We start from the raw sequence: 21,893 nt of genomic DNA, 5'->3' as shown, positions 1-21,893 counted from the left end.
CTCTTGCTGAACTTGCTGAACACGACCTTGAGTTTCCTCGGCCTCTTGCTCTAGTTCCTCGTACCCGTTGAGTAGCCACGCGTATCTCCTGGGCCAATAAGAAAGCCCACTTGCTGTTCGCTCCGCTCCAACTATTCCCCTCGCTAGCACGACTCCTATCAAAGACCTATCTCTATACGACACGTGGCCATCACCCAAAACGGACAAGCCTGGCACGCCGCCTCTCACGTCATCCGTCAATGAGCAAAAGGTATGGTTATCTTTTTCGAAGTCGATATCCTATCTAGACATTTAATGCCGTTATCATCACCATTCCCCTTCCCCGTTAGCCCATATACCTATAAAAGGGCCCCGATTTGGGTACACATCAGAGCCCGAGAAAGAAGCCTGGGATGTCAGTATCATTATGTGGACTAAGCCTCATTGTTTAGGGACATAACCTTCTGCTTAATCACTAGAACCCTCGACGATAAAGAGGGGAGAATTTGACAAATAAAAATCAAGCGTTCCCCTGGAAAGTTCATAGCATCAACAAAAACATAGAGATAAAGTTTGTTTACACGACGGGCAAGTCACAAGAAAAGGGAAGATCTCGGCTGACCCTTGGAAAGCTATCAGCTCTCCGCATCCCTTCTGGTGCTCGGTGGCACTTGGCCCGCTAGCCGTGACGATCCCTCGGCAGCAGCAGGCAGAGATGGGTCCGGTGGATTAGCGCTAGCCGGATTCTCGACGGACGGAACAACAGCTGGAACCACGAGGATTACACCCGTCCCCGGAGTCAGGACTTGGGCAGCCGGAGGAGTCAACCTCGAGGTATTGGTTTCAGCATCTTCGGCCTCAGCGAAGAAAGCCCTCACTGAGGCAGGGACTTCTGCCCATAGCTGGAGGATATCTAGTGATCGGGGATCCAACCCGCGAGTGTTTATCCCTGCCCGGGAAAGTTGATGGATCATTCCTCTCGCGCCTAACCATTCCCGCGTCTTCGCTGGCTGGCCGTTAACTTGGACACCTCTGCTCGGAGGCCAGTCTCACGGGTTTGTGACCCAGCCAGCTGATGCCTCTAGGCATCAACCTCCCTCTGTAGAGCTCACCCCTCTTCCTCCTGGAGAGCCGTTAATTTGGACACCTCTGCTCGAAAACCAACCTCACGGGTTTGTGACTCAGCCAGCTGATGCCTTAGGGCATCAACCTCCCTCTGTAGAGCTCGCCCTTTCTCTTCCTGGCGAGCCAGCAAATAGTCCGCCTATAAGTGGTCATCCCGGGCCTGTCGCTCGTAAGTTTGCGCAGTCTCCATGGCACACCTATCAGCCAAGGATTGGTCCTTAAGCTCTTGCACGTATCTGTGAAGATCCTTGGTCCAATCCTTGTAATCCTTGAATTGTTCCTCGACCTTCCGACGAGCCTCGACCTCTCGCTCTAGCTCTTCTTGCAGCTCCATCATGGACCTATAGGTGACTACCGGCGTTGCCTATAGTGGTTGCTGACCCCGAAGAACTGCTACCTCGTCCTCCAAAATCGCATAATCCCTTTCCAATTTAAGTAGCTGCTGGCGTAGGGCCTCCTGCGATCGTCCCGCCTGATCCACCAGACCAATGGAATGAATCAAGCATGGTTATAAGGAATTACTATCACCCGTGGAACATCTATTACCTTCATATGGAACTCGATCAAACTCTCGCTGATGTCGAGTGGGCCCAACCTCGGGAGTACCTCACGCTCATGATGATGGAGCCGCTCTTGCATAGCTTCGGGGGCGCCCACCAGGCTGGTATCTCCTCGGAATCTGATAGGATGAGCAGAAGAGGAAGAAGCGCCTGGAGGAGGTAGAGTCAGGAAGAACCCGGCCACCGGCCTAGCCCATTTCGGAGGAGAGGGATCCCGAGGTAGCTCCACCTGTTCCTCAGGTTTGTCAATAGGAGATTCATTCCCCCTAGCCGGTCTCTTCCCCTTAGCATGAGTTCGGGGAGAGCAGCCAGGAGAAGCCGGGGGAGTAATCTCATCCAAGCGACGCTTCTGACTATCCGCCTCACGCGGGGATCATATCGTTACCCCCCTTTCGCGTGGTCGTTCTTCTCCCGGCCTTGACCCAGACGCAGTGGCTTGCGGGGAACAAGTGGTTGTGGGGCCCTGCGCAATGACGCAGCCTCGGGAGACCTCCCCAGCCGCGTCGGCCCCCCGGGGTGTGACCGCTTCAAAAGGTTGCACCACAGCGGGTTCAGGCGAAACATCAAGCATCACCGCCTCAGGCAAGGGAGGCAGAATCGACAGGGGTTTCGCCCTCAAGGGTTGTCTGGTACTTCGTGGCCGGGTCACCGGCGATGCCTCTAATGACTGCTGAGGCTCAGTCTTTGGAAGTGCTTTGACAGGTCTCTGCGACCTAGTCGTCGGAGGCGCCGTACTCGGTTTGGATCTCTGGGTGCTCTTCTTCTTGGTCGTCGTCGTCGTAGGTATCTTGAACCAAGAATCCCCACGGGATCCCCTTCCACTCGAAGATTGTTTGGGTGGGCCAGCTCCCACTTTATGACCTCGTTAGTAGAATGCTCCGATATAACTCGGTCTGCAAGGTAATATAGCATCAGTCGTGCAATAAGGCATTATCATCCTAAAATACCCATGCCGCACTTATACAGAGTATCCCCTAGCGGGATGTTGGCCGGACTCAACCCGGTACGGTACAACAAGGCCTCATTGCGGACACTACAACAAAAATGACTTTCCGCAGCGCGTCATCCGCAGCGCACATCATAGGTGCGCCGTTAATAGTTGCTTTAACAGCGCGCCCAATAAAATGCGCTGCGGATAATATCATATTTTTATCAACCGCAGCGTGCAACAATAATACGCTGTTAAAAATCCTTTTAACAGCGCACACTGTGCGCCGTTAAAATTATTTTTGACAGCGCATATTGTACGCTGTTAAAATTAATTTTATTTTCTTTTTTTTTAAATACTGTAAATTAAGCGCGATATTATAACTCATCCTCCGCGCTGCCCTAATGTTTCACCCAGGACTCTGCGATTCTCCTTCCCCTTGCCCTCTTCCACCGCTGCGTGCCACGATCCAACGCCAACTCGCCTTCGCGCACGACGCCGTCCTAGGGTTCGCCGTCCGGCAGCTCCTTCTTGGTCCGGCGGCCCTCCCGGCCCTTCCTCCGCCTGCGTAGCTGCCCTCCTTGATGCAGGACAGCGCGGCCGCGGAGGACGGCGACAAGGAGACTTTTGCGAAGAAGCCGCGCCACTGCGAAGCAAAGATGCCCCCTGCTGATTTCAACGAAGACTCCTTCCTCTTTCCTGTGGAGGAGATCTTCCAGTACCCGCTGCCGGGATACGTTGCCCCCTCCTCCATCAGCTTCAGCCCTGATGGGCGCCTGATCTCCTATCTCTTTAGCCCCGATGGTACCCTCCATCGTAAAGTCTTCGTCTTTGACGTTGCTTCGCGGCGGCAAGAGCTGGTGTTTAGCCCACCTGATGGAGGCGGTCTCGACGAGAATAATCTCTCGGCTGAAGAGAAGCTGAGGCGGGAGAGGTCAAGGGAGAGGGGATTGGGTGTCACGAGGTACGAATGGAAGGCGAGGTCAGCGTCCTCTTCTTGCTTTCCTCCAGGGAAGCCCACTATCATGGTGCCATTGCCAAATGGGGTCTGTGCTCTGCCCTATTTCTTGATTTGATTGGCTAGTGTTGAAATTCAGCTAGTAGGCCGATTGTATTTGAAGTAGTTTCGGTTTGATCATTAAAATGCTTCATCAGAAGTAGTTATCCTATTTGCTGCTGAACTGGCTGACCTTAAACTTTCTTCTTTGAGACAGAGATATCAAGTGATCATTATCTGTTTCATCAGGTATATTTCCAGGAAATATCAGGCTCAGAGTCAGAGCTCAAGCTGACATGTTGTGCTGGTTCGCCAATCATTGACCCGCATCTATCACCAGATGGAAGCAAGCTCGCATATGTCAGAGATGATGAACTCCACGTTTTGAATCTGTCTGGTGGGGAACCTAACCAATTAACTTTTGGAGCAAGTGCAAAACAAAAGGTTGGATGTTCGTATCTTGTTAATGCGTTACACATTGTTGAATTTACCTTTCTAGTTTTGGTGTTTGGAAAATAAAATCATGCGCTTGTGGTATGCATCCAATATTATCTTCTGTTTTGCTCTGGTAACCTTAAGTACTTTGGTTTGTCTTGTAACTTGACATTTAACCATTTGGACGAGTTCCATTTAGTATGCCAAATAATGAGCAATGAAGTGTACTTGTAGAAGATCATGGTTCAATGTTTTCTTTAAGTTCTCTCTTGTTGCTTATGTAGCTTGGTTGTCTCATCATAAGATGTATCAGGTTACTGAAACCTGTTTTCTATTCAAAGGACATTGATCTTTCTGCAGTTCCTATAGAAAAAAAGCTTTCAGAAGGTTTCACAGATCAAGATGCTTGCTGGGTTGAAATGTTGATTCCTTGCACATTATATGGACTATGGAAGAACTAGGTTTTTCTTTTTGGTAGGGCACCACAAAAAGTATAATTAAAAGAACTACTGAAAAAAGATAGATCTCAAATTCGTATTTAAAAATAAAAATGATGTTTTCTTTTGAAATATTGTTCTTATTGCATTAATTATGAGAATCTAGGATAAATGTGCAACATATTTCCCTTTTTGTTCGGCATTGAACAATCGATGGACAACATATTATATCATTGCTTTGGATGTGAAGTACAAACACACTCAAGCTCTAATGCTTTTAGCAAACATATTTTTTGGTTCTTCCAATAATATGGTTGTGAAGTTTAAACTATTGCAATTCCCCGCCACAAAACAGAAATAATTTCAGATGACCATTTTTTGACTATTGTGCTTGAATTTAGATCTATTTCACATCTACTCTAATTTGTAGGATTCTTCTATTCTTTGTAGTTGTCATATTAGCATAGAATGAAATAAGTATAGTAGGATAAACTTTGAAATGCTGTAATGAAACTATAGTTTTGAGGTCGTACCATGGATGTGGAAGATTGATGGTGGAAGTTGAAACTATTCAATATTTTTTTCATACAGAAACTAGTATAGTGATACATAAATAATAAAAGAGGCAATGCACTTTCTCAAAAGACCGAGTTACTTTTTTCCTCCAAGATATCAAAGGCCAAAATTTATTATTGGATTCATGCATACCAAGCGAAGTTGGGTGAGAAGTGTATTGGGATTACAATCAAAGTCCCACATTAGAAATATATGTAGAAGAGTATGAGTTTATAAGATGGAAGATATCTCCATTAGTATGAGGCATTTTGGATAAAATCCAAAAACAAAATCATGAGATTTACTTGATCTAATATTAGTAGACGTCAATGGAGAGACAACATCGATGTATCTAAGCTAGTTTGGACAAACATGCTTTGAAGATGATGATAATTATCTAATTTTGGACATTAAATTTAGTAGAATAGGTGATTGCCATTATTTGGACTAATATATTAACTTCAAGCAATGTAGCTTCACGAGGAATGTGATCTTTCTATTGATTTTACTTGTAAAACTTTTTTTTCTTGCACAGATATTGGTGGTCGAACAGGAGAGCTTCTTGAAAGTAACACAGAGGCCTTCACTAAAATATCAGCAAACTTTACTAACTTAAAGGTATGTTTATAATCTATGTTTCACTTTTGTATAATTATTTTCCAACTTATAGCAAAGTGGACTTATTAATGCTTTGGTGAACATTGCCTTTGTTGTATTGGATTATTAATTTTCTGCAAAATTGTCTAGCCTCAACTTCTATCTATAGACATGATTACAGATTACAGATTACAGATTCCAGATTTGGGTATAATGAATCCAAGCATAACCAAGTGTTTGTTCCCTATTGCAGATACGGGACAACGTAAACCTGTTTTGCCAGACACGAGACAACATACAAGCAGTTTTGAAAGAGATTCATCAGCAAGATGTTCCTTCGCAGAGACTCTGTATTTTCGCAGAGATTCATCAACAAGGATAGATTCATCAGCAAGAAAGCTCTTCCAGTCAACAAGTATATATGTGCTAAGTATCAGCACATATATACACATAACCTCACGTGTTTTCTGTTTTTCTTTATCTTCAAGATATATAATTGTTGGATTATAAATGTGAATGTTATATAATCAGATGTGAATGTTATATATACATCAGATGTGAATGTTATATATAATCGTTGGATTATAAATGTGTAATTTTATATGGTATTTGTGTGTGGTATTTATGTTATTAATTATTTGAGTTTTGAGTTTATAATTGTGATTTGAATGGTTTAATTATTTTATTTTATCCACAGCGCACATTGCGCGCTGCGATTGATCACATCCGCAGCGTACATTGCGCGCTGTGGAAGCTCACATCCGCAGCGCGCAATGCACGCCGCGGATGATCACATCCGCGGCGCGCATTGCGCGCTGCGGAAGCTCACATCCGCAGCGTGCATTGTGCGCTGCGGATGCGATCATCCGCGGCGTGCATTGCGCGCTGCGGATGCCTAACGACTTTTAACAGCTTGCAACTGTGCAGCGTGCGATGTGCGCTGCGGATAGCATATTTGCGCGCTGCGGAAAGTCATTTTTGTTGTAGTGGGCCATCCTCCGGGTCCACCATCCCGGCCCCGAAGACAGGAACCTAAAGGGCCCAGGGAACTTACCCGGGCCGTGGGCCCCGGCCCTCGGTCTCCCCGGGTAGACCATCATCGCTAGAAGTTCCGACATTATCTTGCTCGACCAACACCGGCCTTTCACCGGTCTTCCCGGGACAACACAGTTATAGCTTGGCCCGAGGATACCTGACATTACTGGAGTGTCTCCCGGGCAGTTCTGGTTACCGCTTGTATTAACCCTTCCCCTTAGCCGAACCCGGCATCTCGCCCGGCCATCCCGCCACAACACTTGGCTGGCCCGGCCATAGGCCGTTACTTCTCGCCTGACCAGATTGGGCCTTTACCACTATGATCTGGGTAGTGCATCCTTAGCTATGCTCAGGTCAACCTCACTCTCGTATGTCATTTCCTGGGTACTTCATCCCCAAGCTCATATCAGTAAACCTAAACCAAACCCGACAAGCGCCTCGCCTGGCCACCTTATGTCCTGATCGACGCTCCGCATGGTTGTTATAAGCCCCCTTTGCCCGGGCTTCCATAATTAACACATGTATGATGCTCAGTCTACTCAGGTAGCCCGGCTACTTACCCTATTCCTCTCACCCGGTTAAGCCCAATCCTCACTGGTCCCGGATATCTCTTCCCACTCTGACATCAACCCATGCTCAAGTCTTCCTTCAATACCGACAGTCAAGCGTGCGAACAGCCATGCAAGGAAAGGTTGCACCCACGTCCCCATATTCCATACTATTCTGGCAGCTACCTTTCTATTTACAGCTAAACGACAAAGGTGATGTATGACATCATCGCCGCAGTACAGGTATAGGAGTATCACTACTGTTTCCTAGATGCCTCCCCTATCTGTGCAAATGTCAGACACGTTCAGGCTTGGTCCCCTCGGATGCCTTCACAGCCTGTCCCTGTTGTCAGATGGAATGTTCTCTTCGAAGGTATATTACTTCGCACGCAGGTATGAACAAAGGATCCGAATCTCTTGCATTCGAACTACTACAACTGCTTTTCCTTCCACTATTCTCTTCGCCGGAAACTGACTTGAGCGTCGGAGTGGCCTGCCGGGATCCCCCGGCACCAGCTAATCCGTTCGTTCGTGTTCATCCTGCAGGTTCCCCTCGCATCCGGACCCACATCAGTGGATGTGGCATCTTCTTGACCCGTGGGTTGACTGTCGTCGGTTTTTGGCCGAAACAATGTGGAATAGTCGATTGCCTTAAAATTGTAGGACCATCAACAAAATTTATATTAAATCGTCTAAGACATTGAGTACCAATATGCTCAATTCTAAGATAAATTTGACATCTATGTCGAGTATTCAACATTAAAAATAGAAGCAAAAGGAAAAAATAAATGAAACGAGGGGGGGGGGACGATGATAAAGGAAGAGAAGAAATAATATGTCCACTTGCGGTGGTGATAAAAGAAAAACTACTATAAAACGATGATAAAAAAAATTGAGAAATAGTAACTCTCATACCATGTTAGAAAAGGGTAACCAAACTAGAAAAGAGAAAATATGCAAAGAAATAAAATTTCTTAATTAATGATTTATTTATGAGGGATACAATTTATAAAGGTATTAGGATGCTCGGTTAATTGACATATTAATAAAAAAATTGTTAATTGATCATGTATTATAAAAGAAATTTTTTAATTTAATAATTATATTTTATTGAAAAGTTCTTTAAAAGAGGAACATAACAATATTGAAGACTTATGTTCATTTCCTTCTCCCCCATACTGTTGAGAGTGAAGCTTAATTAGCAGATTGTTAAAGGTTTGCCTTTAAAGAAGAAACTGACATCGATAAACTGTGGCACTAAAAAAGGTTTTCAATTTCGTTTCGAGCTTTGGGCGGGCACTGCAACAACTACATGAACATGATCTCCTATGCTTGTGCACAAAAAGCCACATTAATCATCTTCTAAAAGATTTCCTTTCTTACCTTGCAAGAATAATTTTGACATTTCGCTAGTTGTAAAGAGTGATCCAGGCCAGCACCTTGATTCATGATGTGTGATAGACAAAGTAAGAATTCGAGATAGCTAGGGAACCTATAATGCAAATCCATTGTTAAGATAGATGTATATAAGTTATCTCTGGACTCTGGTCATACTTCGAGGAAGATCAGTTCTTGTAGATCCTACAAAGACATTCCATTAATTTATCTAAACATGGGAACCTGTTTCGTCGTTACGAATTTTGAACCTAATATCAGGAAAATAAAATCTTTCACCTTAGAATGTCTTTCAAATTTAGAACCAACTACTAGCTAGCATGCGTAGAGCCTCAGTCCATGAGGGATTCGTGAAGTAAAGAATATCTACCAGTATTTTTCCGAAAGTACCTTTCACTTAAAGGCTATAGGTTTCTCATTGAGTGCAAGATTCCTTATATTCAAACCACAAAGTGACACCTAATCTGATCGACAATAGTAGTGTAAGCCACTATGTAAAGACGACATTGATTAAAGTTGTTTGAAAAGTAGTTGTCTTGATCAAAATTATTAATTATATGGATCTAACCCAATTTTTAAAATAACCCTCGTATGTTATGTTCCCTATAACCATTCTAACTTTGTTTTTCAATTTTAACAAGTTTAAATTTATATAACAATTTTAATCAAAATTACTATATGAATTTAAATTGCCTAAGTTTCAAATGTAACCCTCTATTATGTTGCTTGGAGTTCTTTTAATTATTTTATGCATTAATTTGTTTTTAAATTTGGTACATTTTAGATCAATATAATAAGAAATATGACCGAACTGTTATTTTAGCTTTATATATATATATACGGTTTTGATATGCCGCGCGACATATCCCGCGCAACCGTCCGCGACTCCTCCGACGTTCGCTGCTTCTCCGCCGCTGTTCACCGTCGTCCGACCACCAACGGCCGCCGGACCGGATGCGTTGGAAGGCCAACTCGCCGGCGCTCCGGCCGGACCCAGATTCCCGCCGGATTGTGGCCGGAATCCGGCCGAAATCCGGCCAGAAACGTGACAGAGCCTCTGTTGGGCGATTCCGGCCGAAATCGGCCGGATTCCGGCCGAATCACGGCCGGAGACCGGCCGATTTCCGCCGGAATCGGCCAACAGCGCCTCTGTCGCGTTTCTGGCCGGATTCCGGCCGGATTCCGGCCACAATCCGGCCGGAATCCGATGCCAATGTGTGCGCCGTCGAGTTGTGATTCCAACGAGTCCGAAATTGCGGCCAACGGTGATCGGACGGCGACGAACGGCGACGATGAATGAGAGGAGGTCGGCTGTCGCGGAGGAGTCGCGCGGCATTTGTCGCGCGGCATATCATTCCTCTATATATATATATATATATATATATATATATATATATACAGGATTGATATCCTGCGCGAGTGTTTTGCGCGACTGCTGCACGACATCCGATGTGGTGAGGAGTTTCACTGTTCATCTCCGTGGACAGCGTGGCGCTAGCAAAAACCAAACTTTCATCCCGCGTTTTCCAAAATCCCAAAATCGCGCGGCTGAATCTTCATCTGCTCCACGGCGTCGGGCGAAAATCGCGATTGGATCCCTACCTTCCCTAGCTGGTACCAGACGCCGCGAGAAGACGCCGCCACCACGCAATCTCTGCGAGCCGTCGGCGTCCATTTGCCGCGAGAAGACGCCGCCCCCCGTGCCTTCGTCGGCCGACTCATCTTCGAAGGTCCCTACCTTCCCTAGCCGGTACTAGACGCCGCGCCGCCGCGACACAATCTCTGTGAGCCGTCGGCGTCCATTCCCCGCGAGAAAAAGCTGCCCCCCGTGCCTTCGTCGGCCAACTCCTCTTCGTAGTTCCATTCTTTTGTTATTTTTATGTTTGGACAGAAATACTTCTGTTCCAATCTTATGTTCCATGTCTTCTCTCTTCGATTTCTTTCAATTTCTGGTAAATTATGTCAATTGTCAATTTTTCTTTGAAAGGTTAATCGGCTGGCTCGGTACTCAAAAGCAGAATATCAACCTCCACTCGCCCTCCCTTATTCAAATGGTGGAAGCCCTCATCTGAGTTCGGCATTCCGTTGGTCATAGAGGAGAAGCTCAACATTATCCACACTACGCTGTATGCTTTCTTGATTCTCTATAATATCTTGTCATTCTTTATAATTTTTTGCTATGGTTGATGTAGGCATGGTGCACTTTTATGGCTTAATTATTACCTTAAATTAGCAGATAAGGTTAATAAAATGCTGCTAGGGTTTGAGCGACGGACGACATGCAGGAGGGCCGACGGTGACGGGGATACAAACTCCGCAGGCCACAAAGGAAGCGGAGCAGAATCGGGAAGGCTTTCGAGCGTAGGAGGCCGATTTTGGGATCTCAGAATTGCCATGGAGAGCAGACGAGGGCGAGGGAAGCGTGGCGATTTTGAGGTTTGGCCGCGCGATTTGGGAGAGGCGGGATTTTGTAGGGTTTCCTTCGTTTCGGCGGCCATGGTGGACGATGCACAGTGAAACTTCTCGCCACGTCAGATGTCGCGGACGGATCGCGCAAATCACTCGCGCAGGATATCATATATATATATATATATATATATATATATATATATATATATATATATATATATATATATATATATATAAACAATTCTAATAATTAAGATTTTTTTTATTTTTCCTTTTTTTGAGATAATTAACTTTGAGTTTTTAATGGTCATTGTGTAAATTGAATATAATTTAGTTCCACTCTTGTGAGAAAAAGGGCAGGAATTGATATAATATTCATTCTGAAATAAAATATAAATGATATAAATATATTTATATAACAATATATTTATGCTGTAATCCATGATGAAAGTATTTATATAACAGAACATTTTTAATAATATCTCTTGGATAATTTTATATGTCAATCATGACAGAAATATGTCAATCATGACAGCTATAAGTGTAGGAACAAAATATGTTTCACGCTCCGCTTGTTGGATGGAATAATATAAAAACATTTTCCATCGATAATTTCACATGTCGATTATCAACCAAAATTAATCATAGATAAAATAATCTACATGTTTCTTTTACCAAAATAGTATAAATATATTTTCTCTCAAATAATTATTAGAAAATTAATTTTAATAATTAATAAATTGAATAGGTAGGACCGCTATTTCATGAGTAAATAGTTATAAATTAATTTCTTAAATGATTGAGAAATTAATATCTAAGATTATTCGAGTAATGAAGAATTAATTCGGTATAATCAGATAAAAGTATTAGCTCGTAGAAGTTGAATTCATGGATGTGATTATATAAAATGCTAATTTGAGTAGGTATAAATATCAATTCTTAAACCATTGAGACACAAAGAATCAAAATTAATTTATAAAATTTGACTGTAAATAATTAATTAATGAATCAAGATTAATTAATAGATATATTAATTGATTGATTGATTAATGAAAAGATTAAATGATTAATTAATGTTTGCGGCCACAAATTTAATTAAATAAATAATTAATTGGCGTACGGTAACAATTGATTAATTATTAAGTTAATGATATTTTAAAAGATAGACTCCATGTCTTTTACCTCTTAAAAACACACTCTTTAGAATAACCAGAGGAACTCCACTCTTGGTTTAAATCACTCAATTCAATTTCAAATTTTAAAATCTTGAACTCTCTTTTCTCTCTACCCTCGTAAGATCTTTTAAGATTTTAAAAGTTCGCCAGAGTTGTTATTTCAAATTGTTTGTCATTATATTTTGAGAGATGATTATTAATAAAGCATAAGTATTTGAACATAGTAATATCATCTTCAAGAAAAAACTTCGACTTTAATACTCTCATCCACAAGGATAAGATTACTCGAAGAGGGTGTCGATATCCGAAAAGATAATTAGAATAAAATTCATGTCACCATATGCGAGCTCCACCCATTCAAATCATCGACTCTTTATCAAACTAATTATTGACCGACCTCAATTGTTGGATCAACAAAGTCAATACATCCAACAACAAATCAAATTATTAATTGACTAATATCTAAAATATATGACATTTTAAATAATTTTTCTTGGAAAACCCTCACTCTATTATTGTTGTATAATTTATTAATATAATATTAATTCCACAATGAAAAGTGCAATTGCTTATGAAAAATTTTATCTCAGTGCTAATTTGAATTTAAAAAATTATCCTGAGATATATGAGAATAGATTTTTTTATTAGACAATATGTTAACGAGCGGTTTAACTTATATAATAATATTTTTTAAAACAATAATTTTATTTATTCTAGTTTAATTAAAGAATTACTTTATATGTTATGCTCCATTATTGCACGTTAAGGGTTTAACCACCAAGGATCATTCCGTTATTGTTTCCCGGGAAAAATTCTCCAGTTTTACTTGTCCGTTCAGGATTTTGGGACCACCCGTGGAGAAGTCACGTCCGACCAAGTGTGGGGTTGACATTTTGAAACGAGCATTGATGATGGTTCCCACTTGCCTTGGTGCATATTGATGATTTGTAGGTACATAACTTTATTAATTGTTGCCCCCGACCCATACGGTGCGGTAAGGCAATTAGTAGATTCATAGAACATCATGTTTCGACCCTCAATTGGAGTAGACATCCTCTACTTGGGTGGAGCGGCTGTCAGAAACAACACGAAATACAATTACTTAGGTGAAGTTGAGCGGCTCTCACATGGCAGAGCGGCCATGTTAGAAGACCACGTTCTTGCACAAACAAGTGGAGCATGGTCCTTACACAGATCGATTGTGGAGGTAGGTTGTCAGGGCACTATCATAAGTACTTTTGAATTTATTTATTTGATGAATCAAGAGAGAACCATTTACCTCTAAAAATAATGAGTAATAATTCTCTGTATGAAAATTCAACAGGAAAATACAGTAAGACAAACACAGACATGACAATGGGGCCCACCTGCATGCAAGTGAGACTCAGCCCAATGTGTCTGTCCTGCTGCATTTTTCTACTGTATTTTCTTACAAAGAATCATTACTCAAAAATAATTAGATCAGTAAAAATCTAGATACATAAAATATATATATATATATATATATATATATATATATATATATATATATATATATATATATATATATATATATATATATATATATATATATATATGTGGTACTTTTGAATTTGATATATATATATTAATTGCTTGATTGCGACACAATAAGGCAAACAATGTAGATTTATTTTTTTCGGTTACAATCTTCCAAGGAAGGTGTTTGGAACCGTTCTCTGCCTCTTTTTTCCTCGTCAAATGTCAATCGCACTCTGCCGGCCACCCTAAACCAAATGCACAATTAAAAAATTATTGGGAACATATCAAACGTTTTTTTTTTCTACTAGAAACAGGCATACAAAACTTGACTTGAAAAAAAAGAAAAAAAAAAACACTTGGCCACCATTCCCTCTCCATTCCTTCCAATGAAAGAAACATGTTGGCCCACCTCACGTGGCGGTCCCTCTCTCTCTCTCTTTTTGTGTTTTTCTTTTCTTCTAAAATTATGAAAGAGAGAGTAGACCTCTCATGTCAAAGTAGAAAACTCTCTCTCCTCCTCGATCAGCTTCCACTTCCTCATTTCGATCATCCCAGCCGAGAACGAGGAAGACAACTCAGTCTAGCGGCCATGGTGCTGTCGAGGATCGCATCGGAGACGGACGCGTCGATCCAGTCCACCTTCGCCTCGCGCTACGTCCAAACTTCCTTACCGAGGTCCGTTGCCCTCGGTGTTCAAACACGCCTTCATTTCTCACTCGCCCTGGGCGCTGCAGATCCATACACACACGATTCTATTTGATTTTGTAGGTTTCGGATGCCGGAGCAGTCGATACCGAAGGAGGCGGCGTACCAGATCATCAACGACGAGCTGATGCTGGACGGGAACCCGCGGCTGAACCTGGCGTCGTTCGTGACGACGTGGATGGAGCCAGAGTGCGATAAGCTCATCGTAGCATCCATCAACAAGAACTATGTCGACATGGATGAGTACCCCGTCACCACTGAGCTCCAGGTTCTTGAATTACCTTCTAATTATTTTTTCTTTTGATATATAAATTTTACAGGTGATCTAGTGGATCAGTCCATAGAAGTTGATTTTGGAAGGACTTTTTCTTCCAATTTAATAGCTGATACGTTTTACAACTCAGGTTATAGGTTTGCTGAATCTCGGCTCCCAGTGTAGTTGTTGATCTAAATTGATGCGATTCAATACTGTCGGTAGTGGTGTTTAAAATATCATCATGAATTAGCTGGCTCGTGAAGGTTTATAGGCTCGATGTTAACTTTTTAAATTATATTTAAAATAAATATATTTTATAATATCAGTGTGTCAAACAAAATATAGTTTTCTCGCCGCAGCTTGGCTGGGGAAGGTAATTAGTTCGATGCTTCTCATATAGTCCCTAAGTTGGTGTGACCAATCTACACCGTGACTCAACTCAGGATTTTTCTAAATAGTAAAGTTGCATTTTAATATATTAAGTTATTAGATAATTATATAAAACATTAATTTTTGTTTTAATTATTTGATAGACAAGTATATGGCAGGGACCAAGCTATAGGTAGAAATGTTGCTATCCACTAAATGTTTATCTTTTAGGCGTACATAAAAATCAAACCCTTCACGTCAAAGATGATACTCAGTGGCAGTCAATTGTTAGGGGAGGTCTTAAAGTGGCCTGAAATTTGGGTCCAGACTTGTTATTCTGAATCGATCTGTAACCACCAAATTAATTAGCCTCACCAGACTTAATTACATTGAATTTAATTTCTACCATTCGACTGATGAAGCTAGATCCTAATTAGGCATATATATATATATATATATATATATATATATACAAATTGTTTGCATGCAGAACCGATGCGTCAACATGATCGCCCACCTCTTCAACGCTCCTCTGGGCGAGTCCGAGGCCGCAGTAGGCGTCGGAACCGTTGGCTCTTCCGAAGCCATCATGCTCGCTGGGTTGGCCTTCAAGCGCAAATGGCAGAACAAGAGAAAAGCCGAGGGCAAGCCTTGTGACAAACCCAACATTGTCACCGGTGCCAATGTCCAAGTACTTAATTTTATTTATTCTTGTTCACTAACTGCTTCAGAATGTATATATTTTTATCTTCCTGTTTTCGCAGCTGCTGTACAAGTTTTAAATTGTGTATTGGACCAAAATAGGTTTGCTGGGAGAAGTTCGCAAGGTACTTCGAGGTGGAGCTCAAAGAAGTGAAGCTGAGTGATGGCTACTATGTCATGGACCCTCACAAAGCAGTGGAGCTTGTCGACGAGAACACCATTTGCGTTGCTGCCATCCTCGGCTCTACTCTCAACGGAGAGTTCGAGGACGTCAAGCTCCTCAACAACCTCTTAACCGAGAAGAACAAGAAAACTGGGTAAGAAGCTAGCTAGTACTCCTGATCGATCAGAAACATGCACAATTCAACATATTAATTAATTGTACATCGCATTTAATTAGTTGGGAGACACCTATCCATGTGGATGCGGCGAGCGGCGGGTTCATTGCGCCCTTCTTGTACCCCGAGCTGGAATGGGACTTCCGGCTGCCACTGGTGAAGAGCATCAACGTGAGCGGTCACAAATATGGCCTCGTTTATGCCGGCATCGGGTGGGTGATATGGCGGAGCAAGGAGGACTTGCCGGAAGAGCTCATCTTCCACATCAACTACCTCGGCGCTGACCAGCCCACCTTCACCCTCAACTTCTCCAAAGGCCAGTATCAATTTATTAGCATGGACCATTTGTTCAATGTTGATTTTATGCATCAATCTAATAGTAAAATCTATTAACTTATGTTCTCAGGGTCCAGCCAAGTAATTGCGCAGTATTACCAACTGATTCGCTTGGGTTTTGAGGTAATCAAGAAACATATATAATTTTTGTGGTTTTCTTTGGTATATTAATTAACGAGTTCCTTACGACTAATCACGAACTGTGCAGGGTTACAAGAACGTAATTGAGAACTGCCAGGCGAACGCGATGGTGCTGAAGAGGGGGCTGGAGGCGACGGGGAGGTTCAACATCGTGTCGAAGGACATCGGCGTGCCGCTGGTGGCATTCTCGCTCAAGGATCGCTCGCACCACGACGAGTTCGAGGTGTCCGACTCGCTGCGCCGCTACGGGTGGATCGTGCCGGCCTACACCATGCCGCCGGACGCGCAGCACGTCATCGTGCTCCGCGTCGTCGTCCGGGAAGACTTTAGCTGCACGCTGGCGGAGCGCCTCGTCGCCGACATCAAGAAGGTGCTGCATGAGCTGGACGCACTGCCACCCAAGAACAGGAACAACAGTATTGCCATGAATGTCGTGAATAGCTGGAAGAAGTTCGTGAATGACAAGAAGACTAATCGAGTGATCTGCTAATTTGATTAAGCTATTGGAGGTGGCAATCATGCCAATCTATATATGTTTGCTGTTTCTTGTTCTGTTCGTTAATTACAAAAATCAAAATAACATCCAATTCATGCTTAAGTAACTGCCCACCACGCACTCCACGGCAGTGCACAACGTGCACTCCGTGGAGATGCTTCCTCTCCCTATTAAAGGGAGAGGAAAGCCTTGCTGCGGAGAGAGTGAGAAAAGGTGAGAGGTGCCACTGTGCTGTGTGTGTGTGCGTCCAAGTAGACGGGAAGTGACACTGCCGGAGAAACTGTGAACACCAAAGTCCGATAGGATTTGGTTTGTGGAAACCTAAGGAGCTTTCCTCGTGATTGTTCCTCCGACACAAGCAATCCCAGCTGCGAGGCACGCAACAATAGGTAATAACAGTTACAAATTTCTAACATTGGTATCAGAGCAGAGTTAGAAAGATTTACCTGTTACGTTTTCCTCGTTTGCCGTTTTGTTTTTTGGAATCGAACAGGCTCGCAGTCTCTGTTTTTCTGTTCTTGTGCGAAGACGCAACAACAGCGCACGTGCTGCCCACGACAGCGCACAGGCGCTGTCCACGGCCAGCGACGTGTTCCCCTAATTCCGGCGAGGCTGGCATGGAGCCGGCTAATGGGCGGCGGCGTGGCGTCGGGGGAATAATTAGACTTGGTTAGTGTTGACATTGGTCAACCATACTCATAATTGAGAAGTTGTTTGAACAACTTATACTCTAGAAACAACTCAATAGGCTTAGTCAACATGGTTGGAGATGATGAGAAAACTAAATATCATGCATGGTGCTCAGGTGCCTGGGGTGCTTGGAGCTATGTGATATTTTAGTTCTCATGGAACACTGTCATGTTGAGTCTTCAAGGTGCCGATCGACTGATCAAAGGATCAGTTGACAAAGCCCCTATAAATCAAGAAGATTTATTTTTCTTGATTTATTGTGTTAGTTCTATGCCTGTATAAATTGAATTAAGCTGGTATATGTGCTGGTTTGTCAGTTTTGTACTGACTTCATTAATTTCAATTTTTTCAGATGGCACGGACGATTACCACTATGACTCGACGCGATGTGATGCGTAATAAGCTGAGGGAAGCTATCCAGTGGATAGAATATGACCCAGCTTATGGAGTTAGTGGACACATGGGGAGATTGGACAGACTGTTTTGGCGCCTAGAGATGCAGGATTTTTTGATTCTGGATAACTACAGGATTTGGGCTTTGATTCGTTCATTGCCTGAAAACCTGCGACATGTAGCACTTCAGATATGGGGGCTCTATGAAGGGCGCATTTCTTATACCCAGTTGTGCACAGAGCTGCTTCACTATGCAGATTGTGAAGAGGATCCAGAAGAAGATCCAAATGAAGACTCTGTAGAGGACACTTCTGTGGGATATTTGGGTTCGATACAGGATTCTGTATCCTGCATCATCCAAATAGCATCCCAGCTGAAGATGTTTCTGTTCAGCCTAAAAAGATAGGCTATGTTTGGATTATTACTGCGCTAGTGTTTGTCCTAGTGGGAGTGATAGTTGCTTATCTAGTTTGTTAGAGTTGTTTTCTAGTTAATTATGAGTAGAAATGTTATAGGTAACATTTAAAGTAGAGTTCTTGTTATTTGTTAACAATGTACAACATGTTTATTTTAATGATATGTTCATTTTATGCTGTTTGCTCTACCTAAAAAGATAGGCTATGTTTGGATTATTACTTTGTTTGTCCTAGTGGGAGTAATAGTTGCTTATCTAGTTTGTTAGAGTTGTTTTCTAGTTAATTATTGTTATAGGTAACATTTAAAGTAGAGTTCTTGTTATTTGTTAACAATGTACAACATGTTTATTTTAATGATATGTTCATTTTATGAGTTTATATTTATTAATGTATACTCTTTGATTAGTTCATTATGAGTATAATTAATTAACTCTTAAATGATAAGTTCATTTAATGATAAATATCATGATTAATTAATGATTAAGTTCATTAAGATGGGATGTATGTAATAAAATAGATCAATGTAAATTAGATTGGAACATACAAATGATGAGTGAGAATGTAATTCTCACTTGATTTTGTAAACCAAATCAAATTTACATTGAGTCAATTTAGAGATTACATACATAAAAGACATACACTGAATATCTGAATAATTTATTTATTTATGATAGGTTATGGCAACAAAGAACATCATAGCTGAATTAAATAAGGGTGAGAAACTTAATGGGGACAACTACAAAATCTGGCACCTCAGGATACAGTATGTCCTAGAGGAACAAGAAGTTCTAGAGGCTGTAAATCAGGTCATGGTTGAACCTGTAGATGGTCCTACTGCACAAAACAGGCGAGATCTTGATGCCTATAAGGCATGGAAGAAGAAGGACTCCACTGCTAAGGGCATTTTGATTAGTTCAATGGTGGATGACCTAGCATTTGAGTATGAGTCATATTCTTCGGCTCATGCAGTCTGGGTAGCCCTTAGGGAAACATACAGTGGAGTTAGTCTGAGCAAGCTTCGGCAGCTGACAATCAAGTTTGACAGCTATAAGAAGCGCCCGAATGTATCAATGGTTCAACATCTCAGGGAAATGTCGAACATGATTCGGGAGCTTAAAACTGCTGGTCATGAGTTGACCGATGAACAACAGGTTCAGGCAGTTATTACGATCCCTTCCAGACTCTTGGGAAACCATGAAGCAGACTTTAACTCACAGTGAGAGTATTAAAACTTTCACTGATGTCTCACGCCATGTGGAATTGGAGGCGGAGAGAGTGGAATCCGCAAGGATTTCTGGCCAAGTCTATGTGGCTGCCGGTTCTGCTGGATCATCTGGATCCAAGAAAAGAAAATGGTTTAAGAGAGGAAAGGGAAACAGAAAAGGAAGCTGCTACTGCAGGAGTGAGACCAGACCCTATCAAGAAGAAGGGAAAGAAGACTGGGAAGAAACCTAAAAGCAAGTTGACTTGCTTTAACTGTGGCAAAAAGGGTCACTTCGCTCGGGAATGTTCTGAGCCGAAAAAGGTATTTCCTAGTTTGTCTTCTTTTTCTGAGCATTTAGTTGCTAGTTCTGTGTTGTTGGCTGATTCTTATCCTTTGTGGATTATAGATTCGGGAGCAACCAACCATGTAACTCGGGAACGAGTTACATATGTAGAGTACCGCAGGGTACCAGCTGGCAACAAATGGATTTATGTAGGAAACAATGCAAGAGTTGAAGTCAAAGGAATCGACACTTGCAAACTTAACCTTCGTGGTGGAAGTACATTGTTTCTACATGATGTTCTGTATGCTCCAGAGATTCGAAGGAATCTTGTTTCTGTAACTTGTCTTCTTGATTTAGGGTATTGTATTAACTTTTATAGCCGGTGTGTGGAACTTAAGATTGACTCAGTGTCAATCGGATATGGTTATTTAACGAATGGTTTTATGGTTCTTGATGTGGAACCAAATATCAGTTGTGGAATTGATGGTTGTTTTTCAAACATTGCTCTTACTAGTGATGCAGATATAACTGATGAAGTTTGGCATGCTAGATTAGGACATATAGGACAAGAACGGATGAATCGGTTGGCTAAGGAGGGCCTCTTGGGCACTCGGGCTAAGATTAACTTGTCTATATGTGAGCATTGTCTTGCTGGAAAGACAACTAGAAAACCATTTGGAAAGGCTATTAGGGCTGAATCACCATTGCAATTAATTCATTCGGATATTTGTGGTCCAATGAATGTGAAGGCTAGACATGGAGCTTCCTATTTCATTACATTTATTGATGATTTCACTCGTTATGGTCACGTGTATTTGATTTCTCATAAATCTGAAGCATTGGATTGCTTCATTCGTTATATGAACGAAGTTGAGAATCAAATGGAACGTAAGGTTAAGGCTTTACGCACTGATCGTGGAGGTGAATATTTGTCTGATCAGTTCAAGATAATTTGTAATGATAAAGGGATTATTAGACAGCTAACGATCCCTGGAACTCCTCAGCAAAATGGAGTTGCTGAAAGAAGAAATAGAACTCTTCTTGAAATGGTTAGGTCTATGATGGCCCAAGCTAATTTGCCTATTTCCTATTGGGGAGATGCATTGTTAGCAGCGGCTTATATACTTAACAGAGTGCCTTCAAAATCAGTTCCATCTACTCCATATGAACGTTGGACCGGCAGAAAATCAGATTTAAGTAATCTGAGACCCTGGGGGTCAGCTGCCTATGTTCATGAGAGTTCTCACAGATTTGGAAAACTAGGACCTAGGGGTAAGAAATGTATCTTTATTAGATATTCTGATACCTCCAAAGGTTATGTTTTCATTGGTGAGCATCTAGATGGAACATTCTCCGAAATAGAGTCGAGAGATGTCACTTTTCTCGAAACTGAGTTCCCAACGAAAGGTGATGTTGATAAAACAGTTCCTCTATTTGTAGAGGATGATACTTTATCAACAATAGAGGTGTCACAAAGGATACCTGAACCTAGTCAACCGAGTGGGAGTAATTTGTCTAGTCATGAGTTGACTTCTCAACAGCCCAACTTACGAAGAAGTGTTCGTAAGATCAAACCTCGAAAAAGGTTTGATATTGAGAATGAGGCATTAATGACACTTCCTGTTGACGATGATGAACCTCGATCTGTTGAGGAAGCGTTGGGATGTAATGTTAGAGAAAAGTGAAAAATTACAATGGATGAAGAGATAGAGTCTATGAGAAAGAATCATGTATGAGATTTAGTCGATCTTCCTCCAGGCCGAAGGGCCATTGGGAATAAATGGATTCTCAAAATAAAGAGGAAAGCAGATGGATCGATTAATCGATACCCCCTTTTTTCCATCAGTGTAGGTAGATCGTCCCCCAAACCAAGCGACGAGCCGGCAGAG

General features: G+C 42.1%; 2 protein-coding genes across 2 annotated transcripts; both read left to right on the top strand.

The window, feature by feature from the left end:
• The first annotated feature begins 3,152 nt into the window (after positions 1-3,152).
• Positions 3,153-6,125, top strand: LOC141835374 (uncharacterized). The gene is made up of 4 exons (XM_074722823.1): positions 3,153-3,638; positions 3,839-4,033; positions 5,552-5,634; positions 5,867-6,125. Exons 1-3 carry the CDS (start codon positions 3,177-3,179, stop codon positions 5,630-5,632), a joined length of 738 nt encoding a protein of 245 aa, XP_074578924.1. The 5' UTR covers positions 3,153-3,176; the 3' UTR covers positions 5,633-5,634; positions 5,867-6,125.
• An 8,034-nt stretch (positions 6,126-14,159) lies between these two features.
• LOC141834663 (glutamate decarboxylase-like) lies at positions 14,160-17,053 on the top strand. The gene is made up of 7 exons (XM_074721994.1): positions 14,160-14,350; positions 14,444-14,648; positions 15,496-15,696; positions 15,810-16,024; positions 16,108-16,361; positions 16,452-16,504; positions 16,590-17,053. The coding sequence occupies exons 1-7, from the start codon at positions 14,265-14,267 to the stop codon at positions 17,010-17,012; spliced, it is 1,437 nt and encodes a 478-aa protein (XP_074578095.1). The 5' UTR covers positions 14,160-14,264; the 3' UTR covers positions 17,013-17,053.
• Positions 17,054-21,893: the final 4,840 nt, after the last annotated feature.

The sequence above is a fragment of the Curcuma longa genome, chromosome 9, assembly GCF_044706935.1.
Source record: "Curcuma longa cultivar G26 ecotype Majalengka, Jawa Barat chromosome 9, ITB_CL_G26_1.1, whole genome shotgun sequence".
Classification (NCBI taxonomy): Eukaryota; Viridiplantae; Streptophyta; class Magnoliopsida; order Zingiberales; family Zingiberaceae; genus Curcuma; species Curcuma longa.
This window is presented reverse-complemented; position numbering and strand designations above follow the sequence as displayed.

Coding starts and splice junctions, on each gene's coding strand:
- LOC141835374 (XM_074722823.1), top strand. CDS start 3,177: ATGCAGGACAGCGCGGCCGCGGAGGACGGCGACAAGGAGACTTTTGCG. Junction 3,639..3,838: donor TGGTGCCATTGCCAAATGGG/GTCTGTGCTCTG, acceptor CTGTTTCATCAG/GTATATTTCCAGGAAATATC. Junction 4,034..5,551: donor GAGCAAGTGCAAAACAAAAG/GTTGGATGTTCG, acceptor TTTCTTGCACAG/ATATTGGTGGTCGAACAGGA.
- LOC141834663 (XM_074721994.1), top strand. CDS start 14,265: ATGGTGCTGTCGAGGATCGCATCGGAGACGGACGCGTCGATCCAGTCC. Junction 15,697..15,809: donor TCACCGGTGCCAATGTCCAA/GTACTTAATTTT, acceptor GGACCAAAATAG/GTTTGCTGGGAGAAGTTCGC. Junction 16,505..16,589: donor TGATTCGCTTGGGTTTTGAG/GTAATCAAGAAA, acceptor CGAACTGTGCAG/GGTTACAAGAACGTAATTGA.